Here is a 14454-nt window from a genome sequence, read left to right as displayed (position 1 = left end):
ACAAAAAAATAAAAAGAGAAGAAATTGATCCCCTCGTGCTGCCACCGGACCTCAGCATGCCACCTCTGGACCTTGTCGTGCCGCCATTGATACATGAGATCAAAATTTCCCTATTTCACACAATCAGAAACATATATACACGATATTAAACAATCATATGATATTATTCTCCCTTTATGCCACAAATCAAGTTATTGAAACCATATTTACAAAGAATTTACAAAAAATCGAACTAACACTCCACAATTCAGTTACACAAATGGAAGAAGAAATCCACGTGCTCTGAGTCTGTCACGCTGTCCACCCAGTCCAACAGGGGAAGCTTCCACAGAGATGGCAACAGGGGAAAACAACCAAACAAGGATCATGTCAGCCGCTGGTCTACTATCTTCAGCTAGCTCGATAACCAACATGCATGTAGTCGAGAACCGAAGTACTTGTTCGCTGACGTGTGAGCGTGGGTTGGTGCAGTCCGGCATGAACGCGGTGACGAAGACCGCGGTCATGACCTTCTCTGGGAACACCTCCGCAGCGAGCGCGACGCTCATGACACCGAAGCTGTGGCCGGCCAGGACCGCCTTCTCCCCCGCCAGGAGCACGCAGAGAAGGTCGAGCAATGATCGCCTATAGTCCTCGAAGGTGGGCGCGTTGTGGAGCGGGCGTGCTTCGGTGCCCGAGGCTGCAAGGTCCGGTGCATCCACGCGGTGGCCCGCGACGCAAAGCAGCGTGGTGACCCGGTACCAGCACCACCCGCCGTGGCCCGTGCCAAGCACCAGGATGATGCGCCTCGCCTCTGTGCCATCATCGCTCGCTTGCCATTCCTGGATCGAGACAAAGTAGAGATCGAGAGAGAGGAAATAGAGAGGAGAAATGAGAGGAGGAGAGAGGGTGAGAGGCATAAGGTTGCGTCTGGAAGAGATAACGTTGGACTCATTTACTGTAGTAATCATCTTAACGGCTCAACTATTATTCAGTGTAGGAGGTTAAGAACCGATATTGATATATTTTTGTGACGATTCTTATACAACCTACATTAATAAGCCGTCATCTATGATCCTGTAGTAGTGTATCTAGCCATCACAATATTGATAAGCCGTCATCTATGATCCTGTGCATCTGGCCATCACTCATCGACTACCTCAACTCTTGAGCATTCTCAAGCAGTTCAGACATGTACTGACATGCATGCATGCCATCCTTGGAAGCTACGGCTCTTCTACGAGTAACATGCATGCAGATGCAGCTGCAGGCGTGATCTGTTGGTATTTAGAGTGAACCGCCTAGACAGATCCCGCAGGCCGCAAAATGCATGATAGTTAGCTATGTCGTGCATGCATGGCATCCGGTGGCGTCTGTGTGACTGCAAGAGATACGGATCGGAGCCTCACCACAGCTCTGTAGTGTACCTCGTCCTCTAGAGCAGAGGACGCATTTCCACAGTGTAAACGAGTGGCGCGGCCGTGCGTGCATGAATGCGAAATTTTCACTCTTTCTTACGCATATATGGCTTTTTAAAGCTATTTATTTGTATTGATATTCGTATTAAAGAGTTATGTAAAGAAAATTATGAAGACAGTGAGAAAAATCAATATATGGTGAATATGTGAAATAGATTAATGATTAAGATAAACCATACATTTACAACTCCATGTTGACTTACATTTCATCGAATTATTCACTATCATACACGCATGCATGTACATGGTTGATCGTGGTTTTTTTGGCCCATGAATTGGAGGTCCAAATTGTCGGAACTGGTCCCAAAACCTAGAGGGAGGTTGGGTACAGATGTACAAATACTTATTGAAAGGAGAGATATAAGATCATCAACTATATGTATTGAAGAGTAGGACACGAAATTTTATACAGGTCGAAGAGGAGGACATGAAATTTTATACAGGGTTCAGGTCTTCCTCAGAATAATAGCCTTATTCCATGTTCCGCCTCAATTATTCTCAGAAAAAGGACAATTACAATGAAGATGTATCTAGAGCTAATCCACGGGTTCTCTCGTATTCTAAATACTGAATCTCTTATCAGATGAATATAGTCATGACATGACTCTGTTGTGAATCTTAATTAGTAATTTATGCTCTTATCTGAATAGATTTACTTCATATTGTTTGTCTAGCTTCTGGCTTCCCTTATCTCATTCGTTTCTTCTCTCCACCTCTGTCAACCTCCCCCAAGACGTACCCCTCTCATCCTTTATTTAGTTAGGTTATGGAGACATGCCGTATTTGAAGTATATGAATGTAATTTTTTTGATTGTATTACTTATGAATATTTGAAGAATTTTATTTTAAATCAGGGATGGTTTTTGTGTAGAACACGGTAAACAGTCTAGATTATATACATGTCTTATTTACCTCACAGTGGTTATAAAACCTACCATATCGAATGAAAGACACATATACGATGGTGATCTATATATCTTTAGGATATACCATATTTATAGTAAATCCTTAATTATTTATTTGTCAACTCCTCATCACTACCCATACGAGGACCCGAGAGTAAAAGAGCACTACATCAAAACACCTCATCAGTGCTGGTTCAAAATCGTCATCAGTAATGGGTTTTGAACCGATACTGATTACTTGGCACTGATAGTCACTGACTATCAGTACCGGGTATGGAACCGACATTGATAGTAATTTTCAGTGTTGGTTGGTGGCTCCAAGCAGCACTGATAGTGGACTATTAGTGCCGGTTGGAGCTACCAACCGATATTTATAGTCAGTCTCGATTCAACATTTTTGGGTCAGAAAAAGTTTCAATTTTTTTTTCACGATCAGAGGCACTGACCAGAGACTACGCACCCGACCACGCCCAATATTCGCAAAGTCATGTGATATTCACTCGTATACGGCAACAAAGACTCGAACTCAAGACCTCACAGCCTGTGCGTACGCGTGACACCTCTAACCATCTCAGCTATCATCCGTTCGTGAGTATAGTAGCAAAATAAATCATTTTGACATCTTCTGACCAAACATTTGAATAGCTATTTGGATATCTAAATGATCTCAAATAAAAAATTGATCAACTACAAAGTTGTAGATCTTGTCGAAAGCTATAATCTTCATATAAAATTTTTCCCCATCCGATTTCGTGTGAAAAAAGTTATGAATTTTTTAATATGAGCTGCCATTGTAGATCTCTTCGAAAGGTACAATTTTCATATAAATTTTTTCCCCATCGTGTGAAAAAGTTATGAATTTTTTTAATGTGAGCTGCCATCGACAACTGCTGTAACTTTATTATAATTATTTGGGCATTTAAATGATCTCAAATTAAAAAGTTTTAAACTACAAAGTTATAGATCTCATCGAGAGCTATAATTTTCATATAAAATTTTTCCCGTCCGACTTCGTGCAAAAAAGTTATGAATTTTTTAAGATAAACTATGACAGTAACAATTATCAGTGCCAGTTCGTATCTAGACTGATACTGATAGTGACTATCAGTACCATTTCTTATCTCCTCAGCTGTTGTTCGCGCGCGGGAGTTTAAAAAACGGCACTGATACATCTTCAGTTTCGATTACTGTTGAACCGACACTGATAGGACGCTACATATATAATGTTGTGAAGTAGTGAAGCCAACATTCACAACACAACCACTTAACCTCCTATAGCACTGATCTCAGTTTACTCATGCGCTACCCTATTCTGCCCTCTCTTGATCATTTGCTATTCTCAATCCTCACATCTTGCGTAGTTGATGTAAGCTCATACATATCCGTAACAAGAGCGCACCGAGACGACGTACACCAGCTCCCTGCATGTGAAATTGCGGGTCTTGCCATACCAGGAATATTGTTGTCACTCTTACGAGAATGTCGAAAGAACTACAAAGTTTCCCTCTTGCAAAATTCTCTCTACAAGAGCAAAGAAACAATGAATCGTGATCTGATCTGTTCTGAATTGAATTGAATTGAATGTGCACATGCAAGATAAGGATCCAAGATTCCCCGGTCGTTGCTTAAAAAAATATCTGAAAACGAACCAAAGCATTGATCTGGCAGCATGGGCGTACGTTACCGAGCTGCATGCAGTCATGCATGCACGTGGTGATCACACACGTACTTCTCAACTTCAAAATTGTGATTTTTTTTCCCCGGGTATTCGAAATTCGGAATTTGACCCCTCCAACTCTCAAACCTAGCAAAATACCCCCTCGTCTTAAACCACTGTGTTCTTGGCTGGTGTCCTATGCTGCCAAACCTATATTGACAGCCGGCTTAATTGTTGGCGTCCAAATCAGCAACACCGAATTTTGAAAATTGCATTCAGGATCGCGCACCTAAGGCGAAATCTTCAACTTGCATTCCAGTTTGCCACCGTCTTTCGTACATAATCCAATAATCCATATAAGAATTTCAAATTTGCCTAAATTATATCAGGATGGCACGTCTACATAGTGCGTCCCATGGGTGGAACCAGCCCTGAGCTAAGTCACAGGCTGGTCCATTCAAATTTTGATCAAATCTTAAAAAAATTATTAATTCTATAATAAATAAAAGGTGATTTGGGTCCATGGTCCAGGCTGAAGCTTAGTCTGCTATGAGCCTGGATTCGCCCCTGGTGCGTCCTAGTGGGGCGATCGAACCCACGGTTGTTTAGGGTCTGGAGTATTTTGCACGGTTTTGAGCGTCAATGGCATCAAAATGCCCGGTTTTGGAGTTAAATTTTGATTTTCAATGCCACCTTTTCTTCCTAAATAGTCCAAATAAAGGGTGATCTAGCACCCAGCTGCTAATCCGAACCATTTATATGTTACTACGATTTACTAGTTCTTGAGTTAATATGCTACGGTACTCTCACCGGCTTATGGTTGGGAGCAAAGAACTCACTTAGCCTACCAGAGTTCGAGGATCACAAGAGCTGAGAGACGTCTTCCCCTGCAATCTCATTTTCTTTAGCTAATATGCTCCAAATTTTGCACTATGATTTTCGGGATGTGTACATTCATATATGCATTATTGATTCATTACAACATGCAAGTACATTGCCATGTTCACATAAATTCATTCATCGTAGCACGTTCCTTAAATAAACAACGACTTTTTTCTTGTGAAGGACGAAATAGAATAACTTATAGATGGGGAAACTGGTAAAGTAGTGCGAACACTTCTGCTTTTCTGGCATTCTCATGAATAGTTTTGCTAGCTTTTTCTGGAGAAACTAATTTGATTCTACAATCTCACGATGTTTCTTTTCTTTGTCCTGAACCCATCAATATTGAAATCAAACACTCTAGTGTACCATCCCAGAAGGAAAAAAAACACTATGCTGTGGGCAGCGACAGCCCATATGGGTTGTGGATGTACAGATGTACATCCAAATTTTTTGCCAAAAAAATAACTATGTATCATATTCTTCACTTCGATGGCTCAAATCTAACTCACATCCAACACGAACGACGCAACTCCCACGCGCAACGTGGAGGCAACGTCCAACCATCTAAGGTCCCAAATTGGCCTAACGCATCGCACACAAGATGACGAGATGGAGGGTGTTGGTACCAATTCCGAACGTGGCAGCGGCGCAAGCAAGTGACCAAAAGGCCAAGGACGCCATCCTCTACAGCTATAGGCACGGCTTCTCCGGTTCGTCACCGTCTTACAATAATGTACTGTTACTGAGAAAGACTATTTGGAAAATGAATGACATGCACTAGTGATTTACTTGATCCATATACTTATGGTCTAATTTGGAAAATGAATGCTATGCAAATTTTGCAGAACTCAAAATTAAGAGAAAGACTATTGACTATTGTAGTTCTTTTATATTACTTGAGATGTCGTTATTATGAACAATTTGTATTTTGGATCTTATTATTGTAAAATCTTTATGGCTATCAAATATATTTTTTTTAGCTATAACATTCATTGTTAAAATGTTGTGCTTAGACCATCTCCAGCAGAGGTGGCTTTTTTCAGATCAAGCTGCTACAGTGATTTGCGGTGCACTGCAGCAACTCCAGCTCGGTGCTACAGTACTGCGGAGAGAGAAAACGAACAGCAAATCTGCGGATCCATGAGAGAGAAAAAAAAAAGTGAAAGGTAGGAAATAAGTTAGCTGCTGGAGATGAAAAAATAAGGGATACTATAATAGTGATAAGGGATACTGTAATAGTATTTTTAAGGATGAAAATTTAAGTTAGCTCGTATAGATGCGCGAGACTAGCTCTAGAGTCGAGCCAAAGGTACTGAAGAACATAAAGCGCATTTGGTTGGTCTGTAAATAAATATGCATTTACTAACAAACTATGTCTATTTGTATGTCACGTGCATGTAGCCATGCACCACCAAATTTTACATTACATCGGTAGAATAAAAGCTGCCTTTGATGCGTTTAAAGCTCCAAAATCTTGGAAAAAATATACTACTGCAATTTGCAACAGACCCCAGTCCTAAATTTAACTGCTGCAGTTTAAGGGGTCAGAATTAAACTTTTGGTCTGACCATAAAACACTAGACTACTTTTTTCTCCTGAAAACATTGTTCCCTTGTCCACTGAGTAATTAATGATCTAACACTCTAAATCACCCAACTCTTACATCTTCTCACATAGAAATCTTACCTGCCGGCTGCCGCCCCATAGGTTGCATGGCATTATGAAAAGTCGGGATTTTTTTCTGTGCGAAACGTGTATAAATTGGGCTTAGTTACAATAGTACAATGCGCAGCCACTTGCCTTCTTTGTCTCCTCATCTCCTCTCTCACGTCTCCATTGCGCTATTGTTGTGTGAAGATGGTTATGGCAATAGATAGATATAAAGAAATGGCAAAAGACACTTCTCCTTCTTCGTTTGAGTGTTAAAGATTACGTTTTTACCGTTTATTTAGACTTACTATTGTCACTCTTGTAGTAAATTCAGTCGGAACATCTGAAGAGCGTGCAAGATGTATAACGGATACGGCAGAGCTGCTGTATCAAGAGCTTTTTGACGTGAAAAGTCTGAAGAGCTCTTGAAACAGTAGTTTCACAATATCTGTTTCTATTTTTGGATTTAGGTATAAAATACTCTGCCTTGAATATTTCGGTATGGGGTATCTGACATCAAACTTAAGATAGATCCTCATATTAAAGAGTTCGCGATAGAGTAGTTTTGTACATCTGAAAAAATTATAACTATCGATTCATACCTTGAACCGGTAATGATAGTAGGGTTATCACTGCTCGTTCAAGATTTATATCAGCAGTTATACTTACTATCACTGTTGATTCAACACTTGAACCGGTAATGATACTTACTATTACTATCGGTTCATAAACCGACAATGATAAATATGGATTATCACTATCGGTTTAAAAACCGAGAGTGATATCAATTTTTAACTGACAGTGATGATTTTTTCTATAACAGTGGTGCTATATAGAGCATGACATGTACACACGGTATATCAGTTCTCTGTACCAGCCATGTTATCCCATCAGAAGCAATACATACAAAACATTTGCTAGAGAAAAATTAACAAAGCCCCGCGCCTCAACTTCTCTGTCCACCTCCATCACTGCACTTTTCCAATTGAATTCAATGGGCCGTGTAGCCCTGCATAGCATATAATGCCATTCATATAACCCTTTTTCAAAAACAGTAGTAAATACATGTACATTTCCGGAAAAGAACAAAAAAGCAAAAGAAGATGCAGAAAAATAAAACAGAGATGGAAGAAGGTTCTCTCGTGAGCCCCTCCCCTTTGCGAAAGGTAACTCCACATAGGATGGCAACAGGTCAGGTCAGTCGGGTGCAAGCGAAGCAGAATCGTGCCTGACTAGAAACCCGATTCAGGTTACTCGACCCACACCCACGAAGGGTGATGGCATAATATTGTGCTCATATCTGTGCCTGTCAGGTACTCGAAACCTGTGGATCACCCGCGGGAAACGAGGTTCGGTCAGGAGCGGCGCTCATTGACTGCAGCTGGCGAGAGGCACTTAGGGAAGGGGGAGCCGAAGGCGGTGCTTGGGTACGGTGGCGGCTAGGGGCAGCACTCAGGGACGGGGCCAACTGGGGCGGCGCTTGGGAAAGGGGGTGGCAGAGGGCGGCGACGTGGATCTAGCGCTCGGAATCGGTGGCGTGTGGGCGAGAGGCCGACGGCAGGTGGAGCCAGCTGAGGGTGAGAGCCGACGCAAAGATCCCGATGGCGAGATTCACCAGTAGAGCGGCCAGCGATGAGATCCAGGCGGGTGGCAGCGCGGCACAGCCGAGCGCAGGGCAGTGCGAGTGCGCGAGGAAGCCGATGGCCTGCAGGAGGATCCCGCTGGGTCGGGGAGACGAACTTAGGCGACGGTTCTGACCGGACGAACTGCAGCAAGCAGAACACATCGAGAGGAGGAGACAACAGGAGTGGAGTGGGAGCAGCCGAGTGCCCTAGCGGTGGATTCAGCCAGGGGCGGCCTTAGCGTGGAGTATCTGACTCTCTGCGACGCTGAGATGAGCTAAGTGAGGTAAGGTTAGGTGAGATGGGTTGGGCTGAAAGTTTTAGGTTGTGGTGTGCTTAATGCGTATAACCATGGATACCTGTGAGTAGATTAAAATACCCAAGCCCGACCTGTGATTTCGTGGGTACCCGACTCACCATACCTGTGGGCGAAATCTCACACCACTGCTCGCGCCCGTCGGACACGATACCCACGAATACCTGAACCCACAGGTAGGATTGTTATCCCTAACTCCACATGAGGGTGTGGACATACGGACTATCTCAACCATCCATCTCCTCTATCTGATACTCATCTATCTGATGATTTTGAAACCTACCTCATAATTTTTTATCTACAAATCTCAACACAAATCTCAATATAAATGAACCGTCTTATAAGCCATATATCTATATGAACTATTGAAATTTTCCCAACTTCAGGCTATAAAACCACCCTCCTCTCCTTCCCTTCCTCTAAACCCCTCTAAGGCTTTGTTTGGAAACCCCAATCCTAGTGGGGATCCCAGCCATTTCCTAGGGCATTGGCCCCTTGGGAAAGCTCCCCCGAGCCAGATGACCTCGTTGTTTGGATACCTGGCTAACCTAGGTTCCACGGCTCGGTCCCCTTCGTTTTCACGGAAGAAGCATCCACGCCTCGGCAGATCATGAATTCCTCGCGGCGCCCAGTTGGACGCTGCTCCCCATGTGCGTGCTCCCGACGCTGGACACGTTCGTATTCCTGCTCGACCGCTCCATGACAATACCAGGGCTAGGGCCAGATGACAAGGGCTCAAGTGGAGGCACGTCGACCGCAATGGTCGTCGCTACTACGGAAGGGAAGGACGACTCATCAGTGCTTCTAGAGCTGGAGGTGATGGTGTGCGCGTCGCCAGGCGTGTCCAGTATCAACTTGATTTGATAGAAAGATCGCTCATTTTGCTCACGGAATCAAATAGAGTTTATTGGAAATTGGTGATAATATTAATGAATTAGAATCTGGAATCACAATTGAAATTTAGTGTAGTGTTCGTTCTTTCTTTTTGTTCTAGGATTTTATCCCTTCCGCCCCCAAATAGTAGCAGGGAAAGGACGGAATCGCGCCAGAGAAATAAAGTGCCCTTTAAATCCCCTTAGAGATTTCCTACCTGAATTTACCTACCTTTGCTTCCAAACAAAACCTAATAAATCGTCATTTCCTCCCTCTCATCCCTCTCCACCAACCCCACCCACACTCCCAGCTCGTTACTATTAGAACTGGAGGCTCGGGGTGCTCAGCTGAGCAAGCACACTCACATTGTCACACGCATCTCCTTCCCCTCCATCTCCTCCGTCTCCATGAGTAGCAACCTCACGCGTTGCGCGTTGCCATATCCCTATCAAGCCTAGCTAGATCTCCCATCTTGACAAGATCAAGAGCAAGAAGTGTTTGCTTGTTTAGCCTGTGTGGTGGCGATGGAGCTGGTGACGATGCTGACGCTGACGCTGCTGGCGTACTCGGCGGCGATGCTGGCGCGGCTGCTGGTGGCGCGGGCGCGGCGGCGGCGTTGCTACCTGCTGGACTACGTGTGCTACAAGGCGACGGACGACCGCAAGCTGCCGACGGACCTGTGCGGCGAGATCATCCAGCGGAACAAGCTGCTGGGGCTGGAGGAGTACAAGTTCCTGCTCAAGGTCATCGTCAACTCCGGCATCGGCGAGGAGACGTACGGCCCGCGCAACATGATCGAGGGCGGGGAGGCCCGCCCCGACCGCCTCCGCGAGGGCATGGACGAGATGGACGAGACCTTCCACGCCGTGCTCGACGAGCTCTTCGCCAGGTCCGCGGCGCCGGGGGGAGTCGGCATACGCCCCGCCGACGTCGACGTGCTCGTCGTCAACGTGTCCATGTTCTCGCCGGCGCCGTCGCTTTCGGCGCGCGTCGTGAACCGCTACGGCCTCCGAGAGGACGTCAAGGTGTACAACCTCACCGGCATGGGGTGCAGCGCCACGCTCATCGCGCTCGACCTCGTCAAAAACTTCTTCAGGTACTTTTTATTTGTGCGTTCCCTCTCGCTCTATAATATTTTAATTAGTTGTGTCTATTCCTCCATTTATTTCTCTGTTTCGAAATTACAACGGCTAAGATAAGTCCGGGTGTGCACACTGACGTAAATTCTTGAACAAATCAGGCTGCAGTTATTGCTAGTATGCTATTTTGCACATATTTGGAACAAAAGAATTTAAACCATTCAGTTTCCTCCAAAATAAGAAAAATTCCCGTATTTCAAAGACCGCTGCATCAAGGACATAAGGAGTCAAATGAAAAAGAGTTTAAAACAGTTTTCTACAATATTTTCATTTTTAAAAAGAAAATTAACGCAAATAGGGATGACAGTTAGATCTATGGATTCCGATACCCCTGGGTTTTGCGTTCGACAGGTGCCGGTGTGAATTTTTACCCACGGGTTTGGCAGGTCGGCCCCGAAATAGGTCAAGGTGTGGGTTTGTGATTTCACCTGTAGGTGTCCTAAGGGTGCCGGTACTTTCATAGTTTGAAATTCATAGATTATTTATGTCAAACACCTATCAAAAAAACACTTCCAAATACCCAAGCCGTAAATTATTTATGTTGTTCAAATGTATTTTCTAAGTCTGAAATTTGTAATAGACACATGGAGATGATCCATGGATGCGTCTTTTTTGCTGCCATGACAGACCCGTTGGGTTTCAAGCACCTGTTCGGGTTATGTTTTGCACCCGATAGACACTTCAAGTGCGGGTTGTATTTCTAGGTTCTGTTTGCAAATGGATGGGTTTTTGCAAAACTTGTACCTAATTCGATCCATTGTCATCCTTAAAAAAGACAAGACTATGTGTCGGAATTGTTTTGATTGTGTAACTTAAATGGTGTGCAGGTAAAAGCCTAAAGCTGAGCAAAAATTTATGACTAGTTGGTCCCTAGCTGCAAATTACAGGCATGGTTGTACACAGTGCATGTGGTTTGGTTCCATGCCATTCAATCCATCTGCAAGCTAGTCAGATCGGATCAAAATAATTAAAGCGATTTTTAACCGATAGATGCCTATATTACTATGCCTAGCTACCTTGCCCAGCAAAAGCCCAAGGACTGCTGGTACCCTTTTTGGTACCTGTCCCTTCCTGATGAAAATAATCGATCATCTTTTCGGCCAGACAAAAGTTAGCAATCCTAGAAAACAAATATGCGGATTAGCATCGCCATGGCCTCTTTTTGGTCTCTTTTTCAAAAGAATTGCGTGATAAACAGTCTAATTCTACAGAAATCCAAAAAAAAAAAAGATTTTCGGAACACGGTACTAAAACGTAGGGGTGCCAAATTTTTCATCAGTGAAACTAGGGAGGCGCATCTTATCTTACATCTTTATACTACCATTTGTCACAGCACCAAAAGGGTAACCATAAATTGTTCCTCCATATTCTACAATGTGCTGCTGTTGGTACCAACCAACCCTCTTATTTCTCAACCCATCCTGTGAAAGAGCAAAGATCCATCTAGTCTGACACCACCATGGACACGGACACGGGAATAAATGTGGTTGAGTGAGTGAAGTGCATGGCTGCGGTGGCTGAAGTTTATGGCATGTTTATCTCTTACTGCAATCTTTTATTTCTCTCGGCATATTTCTTAAAAGATTTTATTTTAAATTTCGCATATCTTACGATGCTTAAAGCTATTTTTTATTTTTCTCTCTTTTAAGAGTCAGTTCTCTAAAATATCTCATAGTAAGATTTGTTCTTATATCAGTTTCATCTTCATATATATATATATATATATATATATATATATATATATATATATATATATATATACACTACAATAATAAAAAGCTAACTGCTCGGTCACTTGAGTTGCCCTTGTCACAATAGTACATGTGATGTGAGCCAGCTGCTGCTGCTAGTCGGCTACCTGCTGTGCTGCCCCTGCTCTACCACTACCACTCTACCACTCTACCACCGTTTAATGCCGGCTCACCAAGTTTGGTTTGCTTTTAGACAGGCATGACATGAATGGCTTCTTGCTTTCACCGGTCCATACACGTGCGTGGCTTATCAGGCCTATTGATTTATATTAAGATTCATGCTAGTAAAAAATCATAAGATGATGAGAGAATTAATCGATAGGATTGTATCCTATGAATTTGTAAGTAGCTAAGATAAACCATACGTCCATAAATATATGTGAAGTTGCATTTCTCTCTTCTTGCTGGCTGGACCTAACCTGTGCTGTTGGAGCTGTGCTGTTCTCCTATCCTATGGGCTGTCTGTCTGCTATACGGAGTAATTTCTGGCCTTCCCATTTGTTTTTTTTAACGAACGGGTATGAGATTGTGACAATTTCTTGCCTTTCCATCGGTGTTGTTGCCTTCCCACATTTTGGCCCATGTCGTTTCATGGGTTACAAGTTACAAAAAAGAAAAAAAAAGTTCCAAACCTGCAAAAGCTTATTATTCATAGAACTTGTAAACGCTTAACATATATGATTAACCCTATCGACTCGACTCAGGCAGTCAGGCTCTTCCAGGTGAAATTGACATTTCTCGTTTGGGGATAGCAATGCCGTACATTGTATTTCATTGTCTAAATCCTTCATTTTACTTCTGCAAACATGGTTTTTCAAATTTCAAGTACTTATTAGTAGCATTAAGATAGTAGTATCTGCTACCAGTACTCCTGCTAAAATATACTAGTATCCCATACGTACATACGTACATACGTACGTAGGTACTGAATGTGTTGGTTGATGCACGGACGACGTTGCAGGACGCAGGCGGGAAAGGTGGCGCTGGTGATGACGTCGGAGTCAATCGCGCCCAACTGGTACGCCGGCAACAAGCGGTCCTTCATGCTGGGCAACTGCCTCTTCCGCTCCGGTGGCTGCGCCTACTTCCTCACCAACGACCCGCGCCTCCGCCAGCACGCCAAGCTCCGCCTCTGCCACCTCGTGCGCACCCACACCGGCGGCTCTGACGAGGCCTACAACTGCGCGCTCCAGATGGAGGACGACGCCGGCAGGCCCGGGTTCCACCTCGGCAAGGAGCTCCCGCGCGCCGCCGTGCACGCCTTCATCCACAACCTCCGCGTCCTGGCGCCCCGCGTGCTCCCGCTCCCGGAGCTCCTCCGCCTCGCCTGCGCCACGTTCTCCGCGCGCCTCGCGCGCAAGAAGGCGCAGCGCGGCTCCAACCACCTCACCATCCGGATGAAGGCCGGCGTGGACCACTTCTGCGTCCACACGGGGGGCGCCGCCGTCATCGACGGCGTCGGCAAGGGGCTCACCCTCACCGAGCACGACCTGGAGCCCTCCCGCATGACGCTGCACCGCTTCGGCAACACCTCCGCCAGCAGCGTCTGGTACGTGCTCGGGTACATGGAGGCCAAGGGCCGGCTCCGCAAGGGCGACCGCGTGCTCATGCTCACCTTCGGCGCCGGGTTCAAGTGCAACAGCTGCATCTGGACCGTCGAGAAGCCAGCCGCCGACGCCGGCGTCTGGAAGGACTGCATCGAGCAGTACCCGCCCAAGGACGTCACCAACCCCTTCATGGAGAAGTACGGCTTCGTCAAGGACATGATGAACTTGTGATCTCATTCTCATCCATCCATGCATGCACTACTCCACACATAGATATCGATTCTTCAACAGGTTCAAGGATCGAAGCTTGCACCATGCCTGCATGGATCAAACTTACTTCAAGACAGGGTGTCCATAAACAGATGGATTACCGGTAAATGTTATTACTCTGTTGATTAGTTAAGTTGAACACAAGAACTTAAGGAGAAGAAGCAAATTAAGCTAAGGATTCATAGGTATATATAGCTTATGATTCTTTTGAAGGTGATGGGAAGGAAGAGAACTTTCGTAGCTGTGGGCGAGAGCCTGTGGATTGTAGGGGATATGGCTTTTTTTCGTTGTCTTTTTGGGTATCCTTGTACGTCGTGGTCGGTGTCATGTTGTTGTTGTTTACTACGATGATGATGGACTAAAGAGCAGATTATTTTGTTAA

At 44.6% G+C, this 14454-nt stretch overlaps 2 protein-coding genes across 2 annotated transcripts; one reads left to right on the top strand and one right to left on the bottom strand.

Moving 5' to 3' along the window:
- Window positions 1–251: 251 nt before the first annotated feature.
- Window positions 252–950, bottom strand: LOC133903109 (salicylic acid-binding protein 2-like). The gene has a single exon (XM_062344472.1). It carries the CDS (start codon window positions 948–950, stop codon window positions 252–254), a length of 699 nt encoding a protein of 232 aa, XP_062200456.1.
- An 8646-nt stretch (window positions 951–9596) lies between these two features.
- LOC133904080 (3-ketoacyl-CoA synthase 12-like) lies at window positions 9597–14454 on the top strand. The gene is made up of 2 exons (XM_062345552.1): window positions 9597–10461; window positions 13217–14454. The coding sequence occupies exons 1-2, from the start codon at window positions 9890–9892 to the stop codon at window positions 14031–14033; spliced, it is 1389 nt and encodes a 462-aa protein (XP_062201536.1). The 5' UTR covers window positions 9597–9889; the 3' UTR covers window positions 14034–14454.

This window comes from Phragmites australis, chromosome 21 (genome assembly GCF_958298935.1).
Source record: "Phragmites australis chromosome 21, lpPhrAust1.1, whole genome shotgun sequence".
In the NCBI taxonomy this organism is placed as follows: domain Eukaryota; kingdom Viridiplantae; phylum Streptophyta; class Magnoliopsida; order Poales; family Poaceae; genus Phragmites; species Phragmites australis.
This window is presented reverse-complemented; position numbering and strand designations above follow the sequence as displayed.

Excerpts from the sequence above, each read along its gene's own strand:
- LOC133903109 (XM_062344472.1), bottom strand. The coding sequence starts at position 950 with ATGATTACTACAGTAAATGAGTCCAACGTTATCTCTTCCAGACGCAAC.
- LOC133904080 (XM_062345552.1), top strand. The coding sequence starts at position 9,890 with ATGGAGCTGGTGACGATGCTGACGCTGACGCTGCTGGCGTACTCGGCG. Across the intron at positions 10,462-13,216 it reads CTCGTCAAAAACTTCTTCAG|GACGCAGGCGGGAAAGGTGG; the intron begins GTACTTTTTATT and ends ACGACGTTGCAG.